At 44.9% G+C, this 18,105-nt stretch overlaps 1 protein-coding gene across 2 annotated transcripts in view; it reads left to right on the forward strand.

Annotated features, from left to right (window-relative positions):
- LOC111969028 (fibronectin type III domain-containing protein 5b-like) overlaps window positions 1-18,105 on the forward strand; it is a 59,848-nt gene that overhangs the window by 29,945 nt on the left and 11,798 nt on the right. For both annotated transcript variants that reach the window (XM_070445212.1, XM_070445213.1), the window contains exons 2-3: window positions 8,731-8,846; window positions 10,423-10,624. In XM_070445212.1, coding sequence (XP_070301313.1) covers window positions 8,731-8,846; window positions 10,423-10,624 — 318 coding nt within the window. The remainder of the gene's footprint in view (window positions 1-8,730; window positions 8,847-10,422; window positions 10,625-18,105) is intronic.

Consider the following 18,105-nt stretch of genomic DNA (forward strand, 5'->3'; position numbering starts at 1 on the left):
TATTTCTACTTGGACATCATCATCTGCTCATTTATCACTCCAGTGTTAATCTGCTAAATTGTAATTCTTCGCTACTATGGCCTATTTATTGCCTACCTCATGCCTTTTGCACACACTGTATATAGACTTTCTTTTTTTCTACTGTGTTATTGACTTGTTTATTGTGTTATTGGCTTGTTTATTGTTTATTCCATGTTATTCCATGTGTAACTCTGTGTTGTTGTTCTTGTCGCACTGCTTTGCTTTATCTTGGCCAGGTCGCAGTTGTAAATGAGAACTTGTTCTCAACTAGCCTACCTGGTTAAATAAAGGTTAATGTTTTATTTTTTTTTATAATAATCATTATGCCTAATTCCTTTTTAATAATATCTACATTTTTCTCTACCAGGGGTGTATTTCAGAATACACTATTGCACGGAGCTGGTAAAACTATTTCTGGAAAATGTATTCAAATAAATTCTAAATAATGTTATTTAATTGCCACAAAAACTCCATGATAAACGATAGAATGACAAACCAAATAAATATGTATAGCAGCCTAGAGGTAGGTAAGTATAAGGGCACAGGGCGAGACCCAGATGCAGACACYGGAGGCAGATGGTTCGAGTCTCTGATATATAAATATAATCCAAGGGGCAGGCAAGAGAATGGTCGTGGACAGGCAAAAGGTCATAACCAACGTCAGAGTCCAGGAGGTACAGAGTGGCAGGCAGGCTCAAGGTCAGGGCAGGCAGTATGGTCAGGCAGGCGGCMTCAGAGTCAAGGCAGGCAAGGGTCAAAACCGAGAGGACTAGCAAAAGAGAAATAAAAAAAAGTAGGAGCACGGAATGTACTGCCAAATTCTCTAAAACAACGTTGGGGGTTGCTTAGGGTAGAACAATTTACATTCAATTCTCTGGCAACAGCTCTGGTGGATATTCCTGCATTCAGCATGCCAATTGCACCCTCCCTCAAAACTTGAGACATCTGTGGCATTGTGTTGTGTGACAAAACTGCACATTTTAGAGTGGACTTTTATTGTCTGCAGCACAATGTGCACCTGTGTAATAATCATGCTGTTTAATCAGCTTATTAATATGCAAAACCTATCAGGTGGATGGATTATTTTGGCAAGGGACAAATGCTTACTAACAGGGATGTAAACACATTTCAGAAAAATGTCGTTTTTGTGTTTGTGGAAAATTTCTGGGATCTTTTATTTCAGCTCATGAAACATGGGACCAACACTTTACATGTTGTGTTTATATGCAAAGCCCAAGGAGCCTGACCCTCTCTGGAAGTTGCTGTAGCCCTGCTTGGGATATTTAGCCTACATTGGCTAATGGTTGAGGCGCAGGGCCTGTTCAAACTTGGTGTGTCAGGATGGGCAATTGAATTGGGAGATAATAATGRATTTAGCTTATAGTTTATTGAGATGCATGAATACACCAAACCAAAAGCTTGATTTTAAAGCTATTTTAAAATGACTTTCCTGCAATTCTACGTAGTTGTCACGCCCTGGCCTTAGTTATCTTTGTTCTCTTTATTACTTTGGTTAGGTCAGGGTGTGACGAGGGTGGTTTGTGTGTTCTTGTCTCGTCTAGGGTGTTTGTACTGTCTAGGMTTTTTTTGTAGAGTTATGGGGTTGTGTTCATTGTAGGTGTTTATGTAAGTCTATGGTTGCCTAGATTGGTTCTCAATTAGAGGCAGGTGTTCATCGTTGTCTCTGATTGGGAACCATATTTAGGCAGCCATGTTCTTTGGGTATTTTGTGGGTGATTGTTTCCTGTGTCAGTGTTTGTGCCACACGGGACTGTTACGGTTTGTTCGCGTTTATTGTTTTTGTATTGGTGTTCATTGTTCAGTTTTCTATATTAAAACATGGACACCTACCACGCTGCGTATTGGTCCGATCCTTGTTACACCTCTTCAGACGAAGAAGAGGAAGACAGCCGTGACAGAATCACCCACCAAACCCGGACCAAGCAGCGTGGTAACGGGCAGCAGCGGCAGCAGCAGCAGCAGCGAACACAGGATTCATGGACTTGGGAGGAGATTCTGGACGGCAAGGGACCCTGGACTCAGCCAGGGGAATATCGCCGTGCCAGGGCAGAGTTGGAGGCAGCGAAGGCAGAGAGACGCTGGTATGAGGAGGCAGCACGGCGACGCGGATCGAAGCCCGAGAGTCAGCCCCAAAAATTTCCTGGGGCGAGGCACACGGGGAGTATGGCTAAGCCAGGTAGGAGACCTGAGCCAACTCCCCGTGCTTACCGTGGAGTTAGGGGGCGTCGTACTGGTCAGGCACCGTGTTATGCGGTGGAGCGCACGGTGTCCCCAGTACGCGCGCTTAGCCCGGTGCGATACATTCCAGCTCCTCGTGTCGGCCGGGCTAGGTTGGGCATCGAGCCAGGTGCCATGAAGCCGGCTCAACGCATCTGGTCTCCAGTGCGTCTCCTCGGGCCGGCATACATGGCACCAGCCTTACGCATGGTGTCCCCGGTTCGCCAGCACAGCCCAGTGCGGGCTATTCCACCTCGCCGCACTGGCAGGGCTACGGGGAGCATTCAACCAGGTAAGGTTGGGCAGGCTCGGTGCTCAAGAGCTCCTGTACTCCTTCACGGTCCGGTATATCCGGTGCCACCTCGCCCCAGCCCAGTACCACCAGTGCCAACACCACGCATCAGGCTTCCAGTGCGTCTCCAGAGCCCTGTTCCTCCTCCCCGCACTAGCCTTGAGGTGCGTGTCCTTAGCCCGGTACCACCAGTTCCGGCACCACGCACTAAGCCTCCTGTGCGTCTCCAGAGCCCTGTACGCCCTGTTGCTGCTCCCCGCACTAGCCTTGAGGTGCGTGTCCCTAACCCGGTACCACCAGTTCCGGCACCACGCACCAGGCATACTGTGCGCCTCAGCAGGCCAGAGTCTGCCGTCTGCCCAGCGCTGCCTGCGCTGCCCGTCTGCCCAGCGCCGTCTGAGCTGCCGCCTGCGCTGCCCATCTGCCCAGCGCCGTCTGAGCTGCCGCCTGCGCTGCCCGTCTGCCCAGCGCCGCCTGCGCTGCCCATCTGCCCAGCGCCGTCTGAGCTGCCCGTCTGCCCAGCGCCATCTGAGCCGCCCGTCTGCCCAGCCTATCTAGCCATCCCGTTCTGTTCCTGAGCCTTCAGAGCCGTCCGTCAGTCAGGAGCCGCTAGAGCCGTCCGTCAGTCAGGAGCCGCCAGAGCCGTCCGTCAGTCAGGAGCCGCCAGAGCCGCCCGCCAGCCAGACCTGCCAGAGCCGGTCAGTCAGCCAGGGCTGCCAGAGCGTCAGTCAGCAGGCGCCAGCCGTCAGTCAGCCAGGGCTCCAGAGCCGTCAGTCAGCAGGAGCTGCCAGAGCGTCAGCCACCAGGAGCTGCCAGAGCCGTCAGTCAGCCAGGAGCTGCCAGAGCCGTCAGTCAGCCAGAGCTGCCAGAGCGTCAGCCAGCCAGGAGCTGCCAGAGCCGTCAGCCAGCCAGGAGCTGCCAGAGCCGGCAGTCAGCCAGGAGCTGCCAGAGCGCAGTCAGCCAGGACTGCCAGAGCCGTCAGCAGCCAGGAGCTGCCAGAGCCGTAGCCAGCCAGGAGCTGCCAGAGTCGTCATCAGCCTGACCTGCCAGAGTCGTCAGTCAGCCAGGACCTGCCAGTCGTCAGTCAGCCAGACCTGCCAGAGTCCTCAGTCAGCCAGGACCTGCCAGAGTCGTCAGTCAGCCAGGAGCTGCCAGAGCTGCCTGTCACCCGGCGTGCCGGACTTGCTCCTCAGTCCGGAGCTGCCCCTCAGTCCAGTGGGGCCTTTAATTAGGATCTTAGACCCTAGGTCGGAGGCGAGGGTCGTCCCTCTGAAGAAGCCTTTGAAGAGGGCAATGACTATGGTAGAGTGGGGTCTACGTCCCGCAAATTCAATTCATTGATAGTTCACCTCTCAGTTTTGTTTCATTCTATAATAGGGTATTTTATAACCATGTGTTCAAGCTAATCAAATCAAAGTTTATTTATGATACGGCATGTAAGTCCTTTCCTGTTCCCTGTGGGCAGCAGGTAGTCTAGCGGTTAAGCGCGTTGGGCCAGTAACCGAAAGGTCGCTGGTTTGAATCTCCGAGCTGGCATGGTGGAAATATCTGCTGTTCTGCCCTTGAGCAAGGCAGTTAAGCAACAAAAACTGCTCTATGGGCACTGATGACGTGGACCTTGTTTAAGGCAGCCACCAGCACATCTCTGATTCAGAAGGGTTAAATGTGGAACACACATTTCGGTTGAATGCGTTCAATTGTGCTACTGACTAGGTATCTGCTTTCCCAATACAATCAAATGCCTACTAGCAATAAAGCTCTTGTCGCAAACAGTACAATGATATTGAGCTATAGGTATTTACATTAGGCTATAGCCTACAAATAGCTATACCATGTTGTCGTAGGCTATTGGCCTACTGCAAATTATTGTTGTTTGTTTCTGAACTGGCCGAATGGGCAGAGCTATCCTTCAGCACCACAAGCTGGTTCAACTTTAACATCATTGCGCGATCCTGGCGTTGTCCCTTCATTACCACAAACTACTCTCCAATTGCTGAAAATCTCATCAAGATCTGTTACCTAGTCCTTCCTACTCATAACTTATTATTTCAAATAAAAGATTGTCACTTCTCACCATGTTGCTTGTTTAGTAAAGTTAGATCAAAGCTGAATCAATGTCTGGCAAGATCAATTCATTTGAACGTTACATAACAGAACGGAATACATTACCATAGCATAGTAGGCCTACTGTTACTGTGACATCACAAACACCTTTAAGGATGGTTAGCTGAAGCTGAATAGTAAAAAAAAAATAATCACATGCGCCAAAACTCAACAGAGAGCGCCTCTATGCAGGAAGTACTCTCTGATTGAAACAAAATACAAGAAAGGCTAATAGTTTGTTAACACCATCTGTTCTAATTGGCTCACACAACAGTCATTCAAGAGGATCTAAATGCCCATTAAAGGGATTGAGATCAATCAAATGATTGTCATGGAGAAGCAGTTTGGACGTTTCACTGGTAAAACATGAATAATTGTCATTCACAATTGACAGTGATGATGGCCTATTTGGCCTATTTTTAAATTAGGTAGCCTATGCCTAACGTGGTGTTTGAGGGTATTAAAATTATAACATTTTCTTGAGACAATATGTGTGGGCCTAGGCAGACGTTACAATTGGAGAATGCATTTTATGCACATTCTATAATGATATGCTATTCAATTGGTTACATCTGTCGGTACAAACTTTGATTGACGTCATAAAAAAAACAGCACTGCTCTTTACCTGTTCAATTGTCATTTTAAATCAGGGTGTCATTCTGACTGTTGTAAATCACACATCTCAATATACTGCACTAACATGCCCACCCACTGGGCACAGACATCAGTTCAACATCTAATTTTCATGTGAATTTGGTTTAGTTGACAACTAATGTACATTCAATGTGAAGTCAACAAAAAAATAAGTTGGGTGGAAAAAAGCCGAAATTCCCTTACATTGATGAATTTTTGCAAATCCTATCTGTTTTCCACGTTGATTCAATGTCACCACATATCATTTTTTGTGGCGGGTATTAGAGCCAAATGGAGAACAATCAGATCAAAGAGTCACTGACTCAGTGACTGGAAGTACTGAACGTGAGGAGGACTCTTTGCATAGAGGTTAAATAGTATATGTCAAACTGGAGAAACATTCAGAGGACATTTCTTCTCACAGCATGGGCCTCTCTCTGTCTTTTTATCTGTCTGTCTGTCTCTCTCTCTCTCTCTCTCTCTCTGCCTGTCGTTCTGTCTCTGTCTCTCTCTTTCTATCTGCCTGTCTTTCTGTCTCTCTCTTTCTCTATGTTTCTCTCTATCTGCCTGTCTTTCTGGCTCTCTGTCTTTGTTTATTTCTCTATATCTCTCTCTCTCTGCCTGTCTTTCTGTCTCTATGTTTCTCTATGTTTCTCTCTATTTGCCTGTCTTTCTGTCTCTCTGTCTTTGTTTATTTCTCTATATCTCTCTCTCTCTGCCTGTCTTTCTGTCTCTCTGTTTCTCTCTCTCTCTGCTTGTCTTTCTGTCTCTATGTTTCTCTATATCTCTCTCTCTCTGTCTGTCTTTCTGTCTCTCTGTTTCTCTCTCTCTGCCTGTCTTTCTGTCTTTCTGTCTTTCTCTCTCTCTCTCCTGCTCTGTCATAAGCACTCATTCACTAGTTGGGTTATCATGCACAGAACTGACAATACACAAAGCAAATGTGTGTGTGTGTGTGTGTGTGTGTGTGCATGTGTGTGTGTGCGTATATGCATACATCCATTCGTGTGAATGCACAAACAACTGATTTGTGTCACAGTCACAGAAATGAATGTATCCCCCTGCTGGTGGCATTGGGAACTAAACACTGTCTGACACAGCACATTTAGACCGGGGATTTGGTTTAGGGGTGGCTGCTGTGTGTCTTCACTGCCATTCCCTGGAGAGCAGGGGGACCAACCCACATGATGATTAATAAAGAGATAATGAGTGTGATTTGTCACTCAGTTTACGATGCCGCCTGCATGCCAGCCTACCAGCCTGCCCAGTTGCCCTTCCCTGCAGCTTTTTTAGGAATCCCAAACAAACAAACACAAACTCTAGAGTCAAAAGAAACAACGACCCAAAACCAACATGTAAAAACATCCACCTGAGCTTTGGTGGTTGGCGTTTGGTGCTCTGCACTAGAACAAGGCGCTTCACACTGCATCCACCTCTCAGCTGTTGTTATTCTTTGTGTCAACAGCAGGCCAAACAACCCAAGAGGAGTACGTCCCAAATGGCACCCCATTCCCTTTATAGTGCACTACTTTTGGTAATATTTGATATCTATACATATTATATCTACCTCCTATGCGACTCGTGATAAGACTATGCAATTAATATGTTAACAAAGTCTACTGCAGCAGGCTAAATCAGGGTCACACAGTGTTTCTTGGTAGTCTTAAACAAATCTACTTTGAAACAAAAGTAAACACCTCACACACATGGTTATGTTTTTTTTTAAAGACACCTGTAGTATGTCAGATACAGATTTGAAATGTATTCAATTGTTTAGTTTGCATCCCAATACTTTATTTAAACCACAGAATATATATATATATTTTTTTAAGTTTGACATAGAAACACCACATTTTCGGCTTTTAATTTTTTTCAATGTTTATTAATAATTAAATTATAAAAAATATGAATAACATTCCAACCATGATGCCACTAGGTAATTTGACTGCAGGAAAGGGCTACATGAATTATCTGACTCCATAAAGATGATTAAGAAATATGCAAGAGACTATAGTTGAGTTTGGGTAATAGGCCATCAAGAATGGTCTGAGTATGGAATTCTAAATACAAATAGATTTAATATCATTGTAAAATGAATGGATTCACATACAAGGCAGAGAGATACATCATTACAACACTGCATATATACATAATATGACATTTGAAATGTCTTTATTCTTTTGGAACCTTTGTGAGTGTAATGTTTACTGTACATTTTTATTGTTTATTTCTCTTTTGTTTATTATCTATTTCACTTGCTTTGGCAATGTAAACATATGTTTGCCATGCCAATAAAGCCCCTTAAATAAAWTMTTTAATTACATTGAAATTGAATTGAGACAGAAAGAGAGAGAGAAAGATAGACAGAGAGCACGGTTACATGCACACAGTAAKACGATTTTTGTTGATAGTCAGATTAATATAATAATTAATTGAAAACTTTTACATGCTTTGCAAGAAGAACGATTTCCCTAATAATCCTGTTTACACATCTGAAGTCAGGCTACCTGATGGGACTTAAATAAACTCAGCAATCAAAACAAACGTTCTACCACTGTGACAATGTCATTTTTGAGAAGCCTGTTTGATTCTGTGTTCGGACAGTTTGTATGTGAAAACTGTTTCTAAAGTGCATACTTTCAGTTTTTTCGAACTCACCACTCGCCTATAAGAGGGAGGCTTGTGTTACCGGTGCTGGCACAAATACACCCTGGAATGTTGATTAACCTCTTTACATGTTCTAATCATTCTAAAGATTGCTCAGAAAACCAGGTGTAGATATAATCTGTAGGGGCGGCGCAGAATAGATTTTACCATGTCTCTCCTCAGGTAATAGCTGAGGACACACACACCCACAACAAAAATGAATTACACAGCAACAAATCATTACTTTGAAGTCATGTATCATATAAGCCCTAATTAAACTGCCACAGTAAGCAGCACGTACAACGTATCATTACACTGAATAACAAAAGTGATCCAACTCTATACAGTACCCCATTTTMAGTTGAGTGTAATTTCACTGAATATTCAACTGATGCTAAATGTGAACTTATTCAAAATTCTGCCCTTAAATGCAAGGCTATTCAAAATCCAACCCCTTAATACTAGCTCCACTCTAGATTTGATTGCAGTTGTATTTCTTATGAATCATAATTATGCTGAAGGGATGTGAGTAATAAATCAGGCCACAGCTCTCCCACGGTAAGTAGTAGTGAACAATTAAACCACCTCAGGAAGGCTGATGGCCAATCTGTAGCCATACTGTCTAGACTAGCCAAGCTCTGCGATTTTCTGAGTTGTTTGAAGTACTCTATTGAGGCGGTGTAAATAATACATGTACCCATGACTGTACCCACTCTACCCAGTACCCACTAGACAGTAAGAAAGTCTACTTAATTTGCTTCATGTGTATCTCCTCTCTCTCTTTCTCTGTGTGTTTGCAGACAGCTTGGCGGCTCCTGTCAATGTGACCATCAAGGCTCTGAAGGCCAACTCTGCCGTGGTGACATGGGACATCCCCGAGGGGGACCCCGTCATCGGCTTCGCCATCACACAGCAGGTGAGAGAGACAGAGCGCAACGTGGAGGAGGATACACTCACACACACCACACACACACACACACACACACTCGCCAACAGGAGATTAATTAGTACCTGTCACCAATCGTTACCCACCATCTCTCCGCGGCGTCCCCGGCCAGCCGCTTGTTTTGCAGAACTGTTGTCACAGGACGTTATGTTGTCGGGACGATCCTGCCAGATCGCCTGTCTCCTCGACAACAGCAGCGGATGATGACAGCTATGTAAAGAGGGAAAAACAATATTATTTATCCTGGTACACACAGTCCCTGCACAGCACACATCTTTGCTTTGCACATCTCTGAACACGCACTCTGTAGTTCAGCATAGTAATGCAGATGGACAGGTGTGTGGTCAATATGACAGTCAGTGTGATAACTTGGCCAATGAGACAGCAAAGTGTAGGTTAGGATTAGAGCAGGGGAGGTCAAACATACGCCTCCGTGAGCCAGATCCGACCCACGAGGGAACAAACTCAATATCCTTTAAAATGACTAAAACCAAATTGGTTAAAGAATCCATTTCTAAACTGTTTAGAAATGATATTAAACGTTTCTTGAGTGTGTTCAGCTAGCTAATTATCACCGAAATTAAAGCTAGACAATCAGGGAGCATMGAAAATTCCAGAAACGATGGATAGAGATAAATATAGCTTGCAAATTTTGATGGCGAGGAAATGTAAACAATTTTGAGTTTGGCCCTCCGGACCTCGTTGAAGACTAAATGCAGCCCCTGGGGCAAAATTTGATTGACACCCCAGGGTTAGAGGATAAAGACTAGGAGACACTTAATGATGTTTTGACCATTATATTTGACAACCAAAATGTGACAGAAGTGAAATAGTACAAAAGAGAGTAGTTGATCCAATCATTGAGCAGTAGGCCTGAGTAAAGCTGTTCCCATGGGTTATTTTAAACAAACATGACAAATCCATATTGGACACACACTTTACTAAGAAGTAATGGTATTTGTTGCAGGCAAAGATCAGGGCTTAACCTTTGAAATTGAGTAAATGGTTCGGTTCCATTCTAGCCCATTAGGCAGATGATTTCCTGGTCCCAGAAGCCCAGATGAGAGCCCTGGTCCCGCCCATCTCCTGACTGCTGCTCCCTCTCTCCACTCCTCCACATACAGCTCCTCTCCACACAGTCTATTTCTGTCCACTATTACTGTACAGTACCTGCATACTTCTACTACTAAGACTTTTTTGTTTGTTTCTTGCCGTCTTTTCAAAACATAACTCTTATTTTTTTTATATACTTWAAWAAAAAGTATTATTATTTATTTATTTAATGTCCTTGTCTATAACTGTTCTGTTCTTTGTCATGTATTTGTATGTTTTATGTGGACTCCAGGAAGAGCAGCTGCTGCATGTGCAGTAGCTAATAGGGATCCTAATAAACTAAACTAAACTAAACTTATTGGGAGTGAGTGGGTGATATCTGTGAGAAGTTCACTACGGTGCAATGTTGTGTGTGAGACTTCTCTTCAACATCAGTGGATATGTTTGTGTTACACTGCTCGCTAAACGCCCCTCTGTGATGATGTGCCAACAGAAAAAGGATGTGCGCATGCTACGCTTCATCCAGGAAGTGAACACCACCACCCGCTCCTGTGCATTATGGGACTTGGCGGAGGAGACCGACTACATTGTGCACGTGCAGTCCATCAGCATGAGTGGGCCCATGAGTCCGCACAGCGAACCCCTGCGCTTCCGCACGCCCAAGGAGGCCGAGACACAGGCCTCCAAGAGTAAAGGTAAACATCTCAACCAACTCAACAAGCAAATACACACAGTAACTAAGGTAAAAACGAAGTCTAAAGTACTTCTCCGTGTTCCTGTACCTTATTGTAATACACGCACAGTGCCAAAGAATAATGAGGAAACTGTGCACAGCAGTGCCTCCACATACCATGTCTAGAGTACAGCTTGCAGTTGGACTCTTTACAACTCTTGACAGATTCCGTAAAGGCCAATTAAAATCAATAGGGACGCAAAGCGTGAAATTAAGTTCCACAACAGAATGCTCAAGCACTCTTACCACAATTCCTAAATACAACACCTTCAGGGTGCTCTCCATGATGTATTGATGTGTCTACCCCAACTGCCCACAGGCCCTGCCCTGTGCTGGGCCTGTACCCCTTACCTCACCCACCTCGCCGCCTCGCTCCTTCACTCACTCCTCACCCCCCTCGCCGCCTCGCTCCTTCACTCACTACTCACCCCCTCGCCGCCTCGCTCCTTCACTCACTCCTCACCCCACTCACAGCCTCGCTCCTTCACTCACTTCTCACTCACACTCACAGGAAGCAGACGCAAGGACAGCAAGGGGCTTGTGATTCTGAGAACACTTCTCAGTCACAGGCATAGGCTGTTTGCACACACGGCCGTAGGCACGCACACATGCACACACACGCACACACACACTAACACGCACACACTTAGTAGAGACATTCTCATGATTCTCAGCTAGGAGAAACTAGCAGAAAATTCTACAAACAGCTCCATCACATTGACGTCCAGTCCCCAGGGGCCCCAACCTTCCACAGAGCTACATCCATATAGGTGGATGAGATGAGACGAGACCCTGTGCAGTGAAAGTGGTGGTCGTGTGTGAGCGATGGCTGGGCTGAGATGAGATGGATATGGCTGAGGCTGATTTGTGCATGCTTCTGAGAAGTGTTTGTTTCCCTGTGTAAAGCCAGGCAGACACCTTGACAAATGACTCTAGTGTTGAGGAGTGCCTCAGAGCCAGTCGCATAATGATAGGGCTCCACTCCCCTCTGTCTCCCTCCACATCTCTCCAACTCCCTCTACACCCCTCCCTTTCTATCCCTTTCTCCTTCTTTTTCCAGCCCTTTCTTTCCATTCCTCTCTCTCCCTCTACATCCCTCTCTCTCCCTCTCTTTCCATCCCTCTCTTTCTATCCCTCTCTCTCTCTACCTCTACATCCCTCTCTTTCCATCCCTCTCTTCACATCATACCACACTGTCAACCTGGCTCAGAGTACTACCTACAACACTATGCCAGGAAGGGGCAACACACACACACACACACACACACACACACACACACACACACACACACACACACACACACACACACACACACACACACACACACACACACACACACACGCACAGTTGCTTTGTTGTAATAGTTTGTTGCCGTAATTGCAATAGCAATGTTCAGTAGTGTTGGCAGCGCAATGGTACTATTACCATTAGTAGAAGCAGGAGTCAAAGTTTATGATGATTTGTGTATTTATACACTATATATACAAAAGTATATGGACACCCTTTCAAATGATTGGATTCGGCTATTTCAGCCACACCCGTTGCTGACAGGTAAAATCGAGCACACAGCCATGCAATCTCCATAGACAAACATTAGCAGTAGAATGGCCTTTCTGAAGAGCTCAGCGACTTTCAACGTGGCAACGTCATAGGATGCCACCTTTCCAACAAGTCCGTTAGTCAAATTGCTGCCCTGCTAGCGCTGCCCCGGTCAACTGTGAGTCCTGTTACTGTGAAGTGGAAACTTCTAGGAGCAACAACGGCTCAGCTGCAAAGTGGTAGGCCACACAAGCACATAGAACAGGACCGCCAAGTGCTGTRCTCTGTTGCAACACTCACTACTGAGTTCCAAACTGCCTCTGGAAGCAACATCAGCACAAGAACTGTTCGTCAGGAGCTTCATGAAATGGGTTTCCATGGCCGAACAGCCGCACACAAGCCTAAGATCACCATGCGCAATGCCAAGCGTCGGCTGGAGTGGTGTAAATCTCGTACCCATTGGACTCTCAAGCAGTGGAAACGCGTACTCTGGAGTGATGAATCACGCTTCACCATCTGGTAGTCCGACGGACGAATCTGGGTTTGGCGGATGTCAAGGGAACGCTACATGCCCTAATGCATAGTGCCAAATGTAAAGTTTGGTGGAGGAGGAATAAAGGCCTGGGGCTATTTTTAATGGTTCGGTCTAGGCCACTTAGTTCCAGTGAAGGGAAATCTTAARGCTACAGCATACATGCCATTCTAGACGATTCTGTACTTCCAACTTTGTGGCAACAGTTTGAGGAAGGTTCTTTCCTGTTTCAGCAAGACAATGTTGACAATGCATGACAATGCTGTTCACAAAGTGAGGTGGTTTGTCGAGATCGGTGTGGAAGAACTTGACTGGTCTGTACAGAGCCCTGACCTCAACCCCAATGAACACCTTTGAAATCATTTGGAACGCCGACTGTGAGCCAGGCCTAAAAGCCCAACATCAGTGCTGACTTCACTAATGATCTTGTGACTGAATGGAAGCAACGTTCTAACATCTGGTGGAAAGTCTTCCCAGAAGACTGGAGGCTGTTATACCAGCAAAGGAGGGACCTACTCCATATTAATGCCCATGATTTTGGAATGAGATGTTCGATGAGCAGGTGTCCATAAACTTTTGGTCATGTAGTGTATATTTATGTGTTTTGAAATCCAATGAGGCCATTTAGAATAGACATCCCACTCAAGGGCACAACATCCCACTCAAGGGCACCACTCTGGGACTCAACAGCCTTCTGGTTCAGCTCAGACATCCATTTCCCAGAACACTGCACCATATCACTCAAACACACAGAGATCTATGTACAAACAATCACACTTTACCATCCCACACAAATACATACACACACTTTTTTATACATACCGGTAAACACTGACTGCACCATTTAACACTGCAGTAAACACGGCAATGAACACCACACACATCCATCCATTTCCCCAAGCCCTACACCATCACATATACCAATCAAGTTCCCCCACACATTGCATCCCAAAAGCACACAGTCATCATACTAAGGGAGAGATGACCTGTGCTAAATGTACCCTCCTCTCTTATCAAATGACTCTCTCAGTTTGTTTGTATTGCATAACCTCTCTGGCAGTCTCATATACACAGTGACGTGTATTTATGGATCCCAAGGGAAGCCACCAAAAAAAAGTGTCAAGGGAAGCCAGTTTGGATTTGGCTTTCCTCCAATCATTTCACATTGAGAGCAATTGACAGAAAAACTTTAATAGTTGCATCTCGTTGTGTGGTTGTCCGGTGGCTAGCTAGCTAAAGATTGTCCTTTCCTAAATTAGCCATGGATGGAGATAGGGATTTGAGCTTGTGGTTTTACTTAATTCTCCATAGTGGCCAATAATTATAACTGCGATTCTGATCAAACCATAAATTCATACATTGTTCCCCTGGCCTGAGAGGATGGAAGTTCAGTATGTAGCTTGATGTAGAAGGCTAATGTTAACTAGATAACTGTCAGGACCCGGTGCGAGAAACAGTCACTAATAATCGTCAGAACCCAGAAGATGAGGCAGACACAGCAGTACTAGAGATGGTGGTTTAATTAAAGAACAAAATCTTCAGGCAAAGAAACTAAATCCACAATGTCCAAAAATAAAGCCAAAAGGCACAAAATGGAAATCGTCCAAAATACAAAAGAAACTCCACAAAGTGGTAAAAAACAGCAGGGAAAAACAAACCTCAAAAGACTACTCAAATAATACACAAGAACTAAACCAGAGAACCTCTGGAAAATCCAACAAGAGAAATATCTGTATAAAACAAGGGCTTGGGGCTGGGGCTGGGTGCTAACTTACAAACACTGAGGAACACACAGGGTTTAAATACTAACAAGGGAATGACCTACAGGTGCAAACAATAATTAGAGCAAGAAAAACAAAAGGTACAAAAAAGGTGCAATGGGGACATCTAGTGACCAAAACCCGAACAGTCTTGGCCAAAACCTGACAGATAACGTTGCCCATGAAAGGAAGTTAGGCTAGCGAGCAAGCATTTTAGCCAGGTAGCCTAGGACAGTGGTTCCCAAACTTTTTATAGTCCCGTACCCCTTCAAACATTCAACCTCCAGCTGCATACCCCCTCTAGCACCAGGGTCAGCGCACTCTCAAATGTTGTTTTCTGCCGTCATTGTAAGCCTGCCACACAGACACTATACGATACATTTATTAAACATAAGAATGAGTGTGAGTTTTTGTCACAACCCGGCTCGTGGGACGTGACAAAGAGCTCTTATAGGACCAGGGCACAAAAAATTATATAATAATAATCAATAATTTTGCTCTTTACTTAACCATCTTACATATAAAACCTTATTTGTTCATCGACAATTGGGAATAACTCATCACAGGTTAATGAGAAGGGTGTGCTTGAAAGGATGGACATAACTCTGCAATGTTGGGTTGTATTGGAAAGAGTCTCAGTCTTAAATAATTTTCCACACACAGTCAAGAATCCACTCTCACATAGGTGGGTGGTTGCAAAGGGCATCAGTGTCTTAACAGCACYATTTGCCAAGGCAGGATACTCTGAGCACTTTCCTCTGAAACTCGTCAGTCTATTCTTGTTCTGAGAACTGAAGGCTATTCCATGCGAGTAATTGCCAAGTAACTGAAGATCTCAAACAATGTTGTGTACTACCCCCTTCACAGATCAGCAKAAACTGGCTCTAACCAGAATAGAAAGAAGAGTGGGAGGTCCCGGTGCACAACTGAGCAAGAGGACAAGTACATTAGAGTGTCCAGTTTGAGAAACAGATGCCTCATAAGTCCTGAACTGGCAGCTTCATTAAATAGTACCGCAAAACACCAGTCTCAACTTCAACAGTGAAGAGGAGATTCCGGGATGCTGGCCTTCCAGGCAGAGTTGCAAAGAAAAGCCATATCTCAGATTGGCTAATAAAAATAAAAGATTAAGTTGAGCAAAAGAACACAGACACTGGACAGAGGAACTCTGCCTGGAAGGCCAGCATCCCGGAGTCGCCTCTTCACTGTTGACATTGAGACTGGTGTTTTGCGGGTACTGTTTAATGAAGCTGCCAGTTGAGGACTTGTGAGGCGTCTGTTTCTCAAACTAGACACTCTAATGTACTTGTCCTCTTGCTCAGTTGGGCACTGGGGTCTCCCACTCTTCTTTCTATTCTGGTTAGAGACGGTTTGCGCTGTTCTGTGAAGGGAGTAGCACACAGCGTTGTACGAGATCTTCAGTTTCTTGATAATTTCTCGCATGGAATAGCCTTAATTTCTCAGAACAAGAATAGACTTTCAGAAGTTTCAGAAGAAAATGCTTTGTTTCTAGCCATTTTGAGCCTGTAATTGAACCTAGAAATGCTGATGCTCCAGATACTCAACTAGTCTAAAGAAGGCCAGTTTTATTGCTTCTTTAATCCGCACAACAATTTTCAACTGTGCTAACATAATTGCAAAAGAGTTTTCCAATGATCAATTAGCCTTTTAAAATGATAAACTTGGATTAGCTAACACAACGTGCCATTGGAACGTAGGAGTGATGGTTGCTGATAATGGGCCTCTGTATGCCTATGTAGATATTCCATAAACAAATCTACCGTTTCCAGCTACAATAGTAATTTACAACATTAACAATGTCTACACTGTCACGCCCTGACCTTAGAAAGCCTTTTTTATGTCTCTATTTTGGTTTGGTCAGGGTGTGATTTGGGGTGGGTATTCTATGTTCTTTCATTCTATTATTTGTATTTCTATGTTTAGGCCGGGTAGGGTTCTCAATCAGCGACAGCTGTCTATCGTTGTCTCTGATTGAGAACCATACTTAGGTAGCCCATTTTCCCACCTGTCTTTAAAAAAAAAAAATATTTTCACCTTTATTTAACCAGGTAGGCTAGTTGAGAACAAGTTCTCATTTGCAACTGCGACCTGGCCAAGATAAAGCATAGCAGTGTGAACAGACAACACAGAGTTACACATGGAGTAAACAATAAAACAAGTCAATAACATGGTAGAAAAAAAGAGAATCTATATACAATGTGTGCAAAAGGCATGAGGTAGGCAATAAATCGAATAATTACAATTTAGCAGATTAACACTGGAGTGATAAATCATCAGATGATCATGTGCAAGAAGAAGATACTGGTGTGCAAAAGAGCAGAAAAGTAAATAAATAAAAGCAGTATGGGGGGTGAGGTAGGTAAATTGGGTGGTAGTTTACAGATGGACTATGTACAGCTGCAGCGATCGGTTAGCTGCTCGGATAGCAGATTTTTAAAGTTGTTGAGGGAGATAAAAGTCTCCAACTTCAGAGATTTTTGCAATTCGTTCCAGTCGCAGGCAGCAGAGAAGGGCTATATCTGTTCTTGGTTCTGCATTTTTTGAACGGAGCATGCTTGTCTAATATGGTGAGGAAGTAACATTTAAAGAATGACCAGGCATCCTCAACTGACGGATGAGGTCAATATCCTTCCAGGTACCCGGGCCAGGTCGATTAGAAAGCCTGCTCGCAGAAGTGTTTTAGGGAGCGTTTGACAGTGATGAGGGGTGGTCGTTTGACCCGGACCCGTGGCGGATACAGGCAATGAGGCAGTGATCGCTGAGATCTTGATTGAAGACAGCAAGGTGTATTTGGAGGCAGGTTGGTCAGGATAATGTCTATTAGGGTGCCCATGTTTACGGATTTAGGGTTGTACCTGGTGGGTTCCTTGATGATTTGTGTGAGATTGAGGGCATCAAGCTTGGATTGTAGGACTGCCGGGGTGTTAAGCATATCCCAGTTTAGGTCACCTAACAGAACAAACTCTGAAGCTAGATGGGGAGCGATCAATTCACAGATGGTGTCCAGGGCACAGCTGGGAGCTGAGGGGGTCTGTAGCAGGCGCAACAGTGAGAGACTTATTTCTGGAGAGATTAATTTTTAAAATTAGAAGTTCGAACTGTTTGGGCATAGACCTGGAAAGTATGACAGAACTTTGCAGGCTCTCTCTGCAGTAGATTGCAACTCCTCCCCCTTTGCAGTTCTATCTTGACGGAAAGTGTTATAGTTGGGTATGGAAATCTCCGAATTTTTGGTGGCCTCCTAAGCCAGGATTCGGACACGGCAAGGACATCAGGGTTGGCAGAGTGTGCTAAAGCGGTGAGTAAGGCAAACTTAGGGAGGAGGCTTCTGATGTTTGACATGCATGAGCCAAGGCTTTTTCGATCACAGAAGTCAACAAATGAGGGTGACTGGGGACATGCAGGGCCTGGGTTTACCTCCACATCACCCGAGGAACAGAGGTAGTAGGATGAGGGTGCGGCTAAAGGCTATCAAAACTGGTCGCCTAGAGCGTTGGGGACAAAGATAAAAGGAGCAGATTATTGGGCGTGGTAGAATAGATTCTGGGCATAATGTGCAGACAGGGGGGTATGGGGCGTGGGTACAGCGG

This window comes from Salvelinus sp. IW2-2015, linkage group LG9 (genome assembly GCF_002910315.2).
Source record: "Salvelinus sp. IW2-2015 linkage group LG9, ASM291031v2, whole genome shotgun sequence".
In the NCBI taxonomy this organism is placed as follows: Eukaryota; Metazoa; Chordata; class Actinopteri; order Salmoniformes; family Salmonidae; genus Salvelinus; species Salvelinus sp. IW2-2015.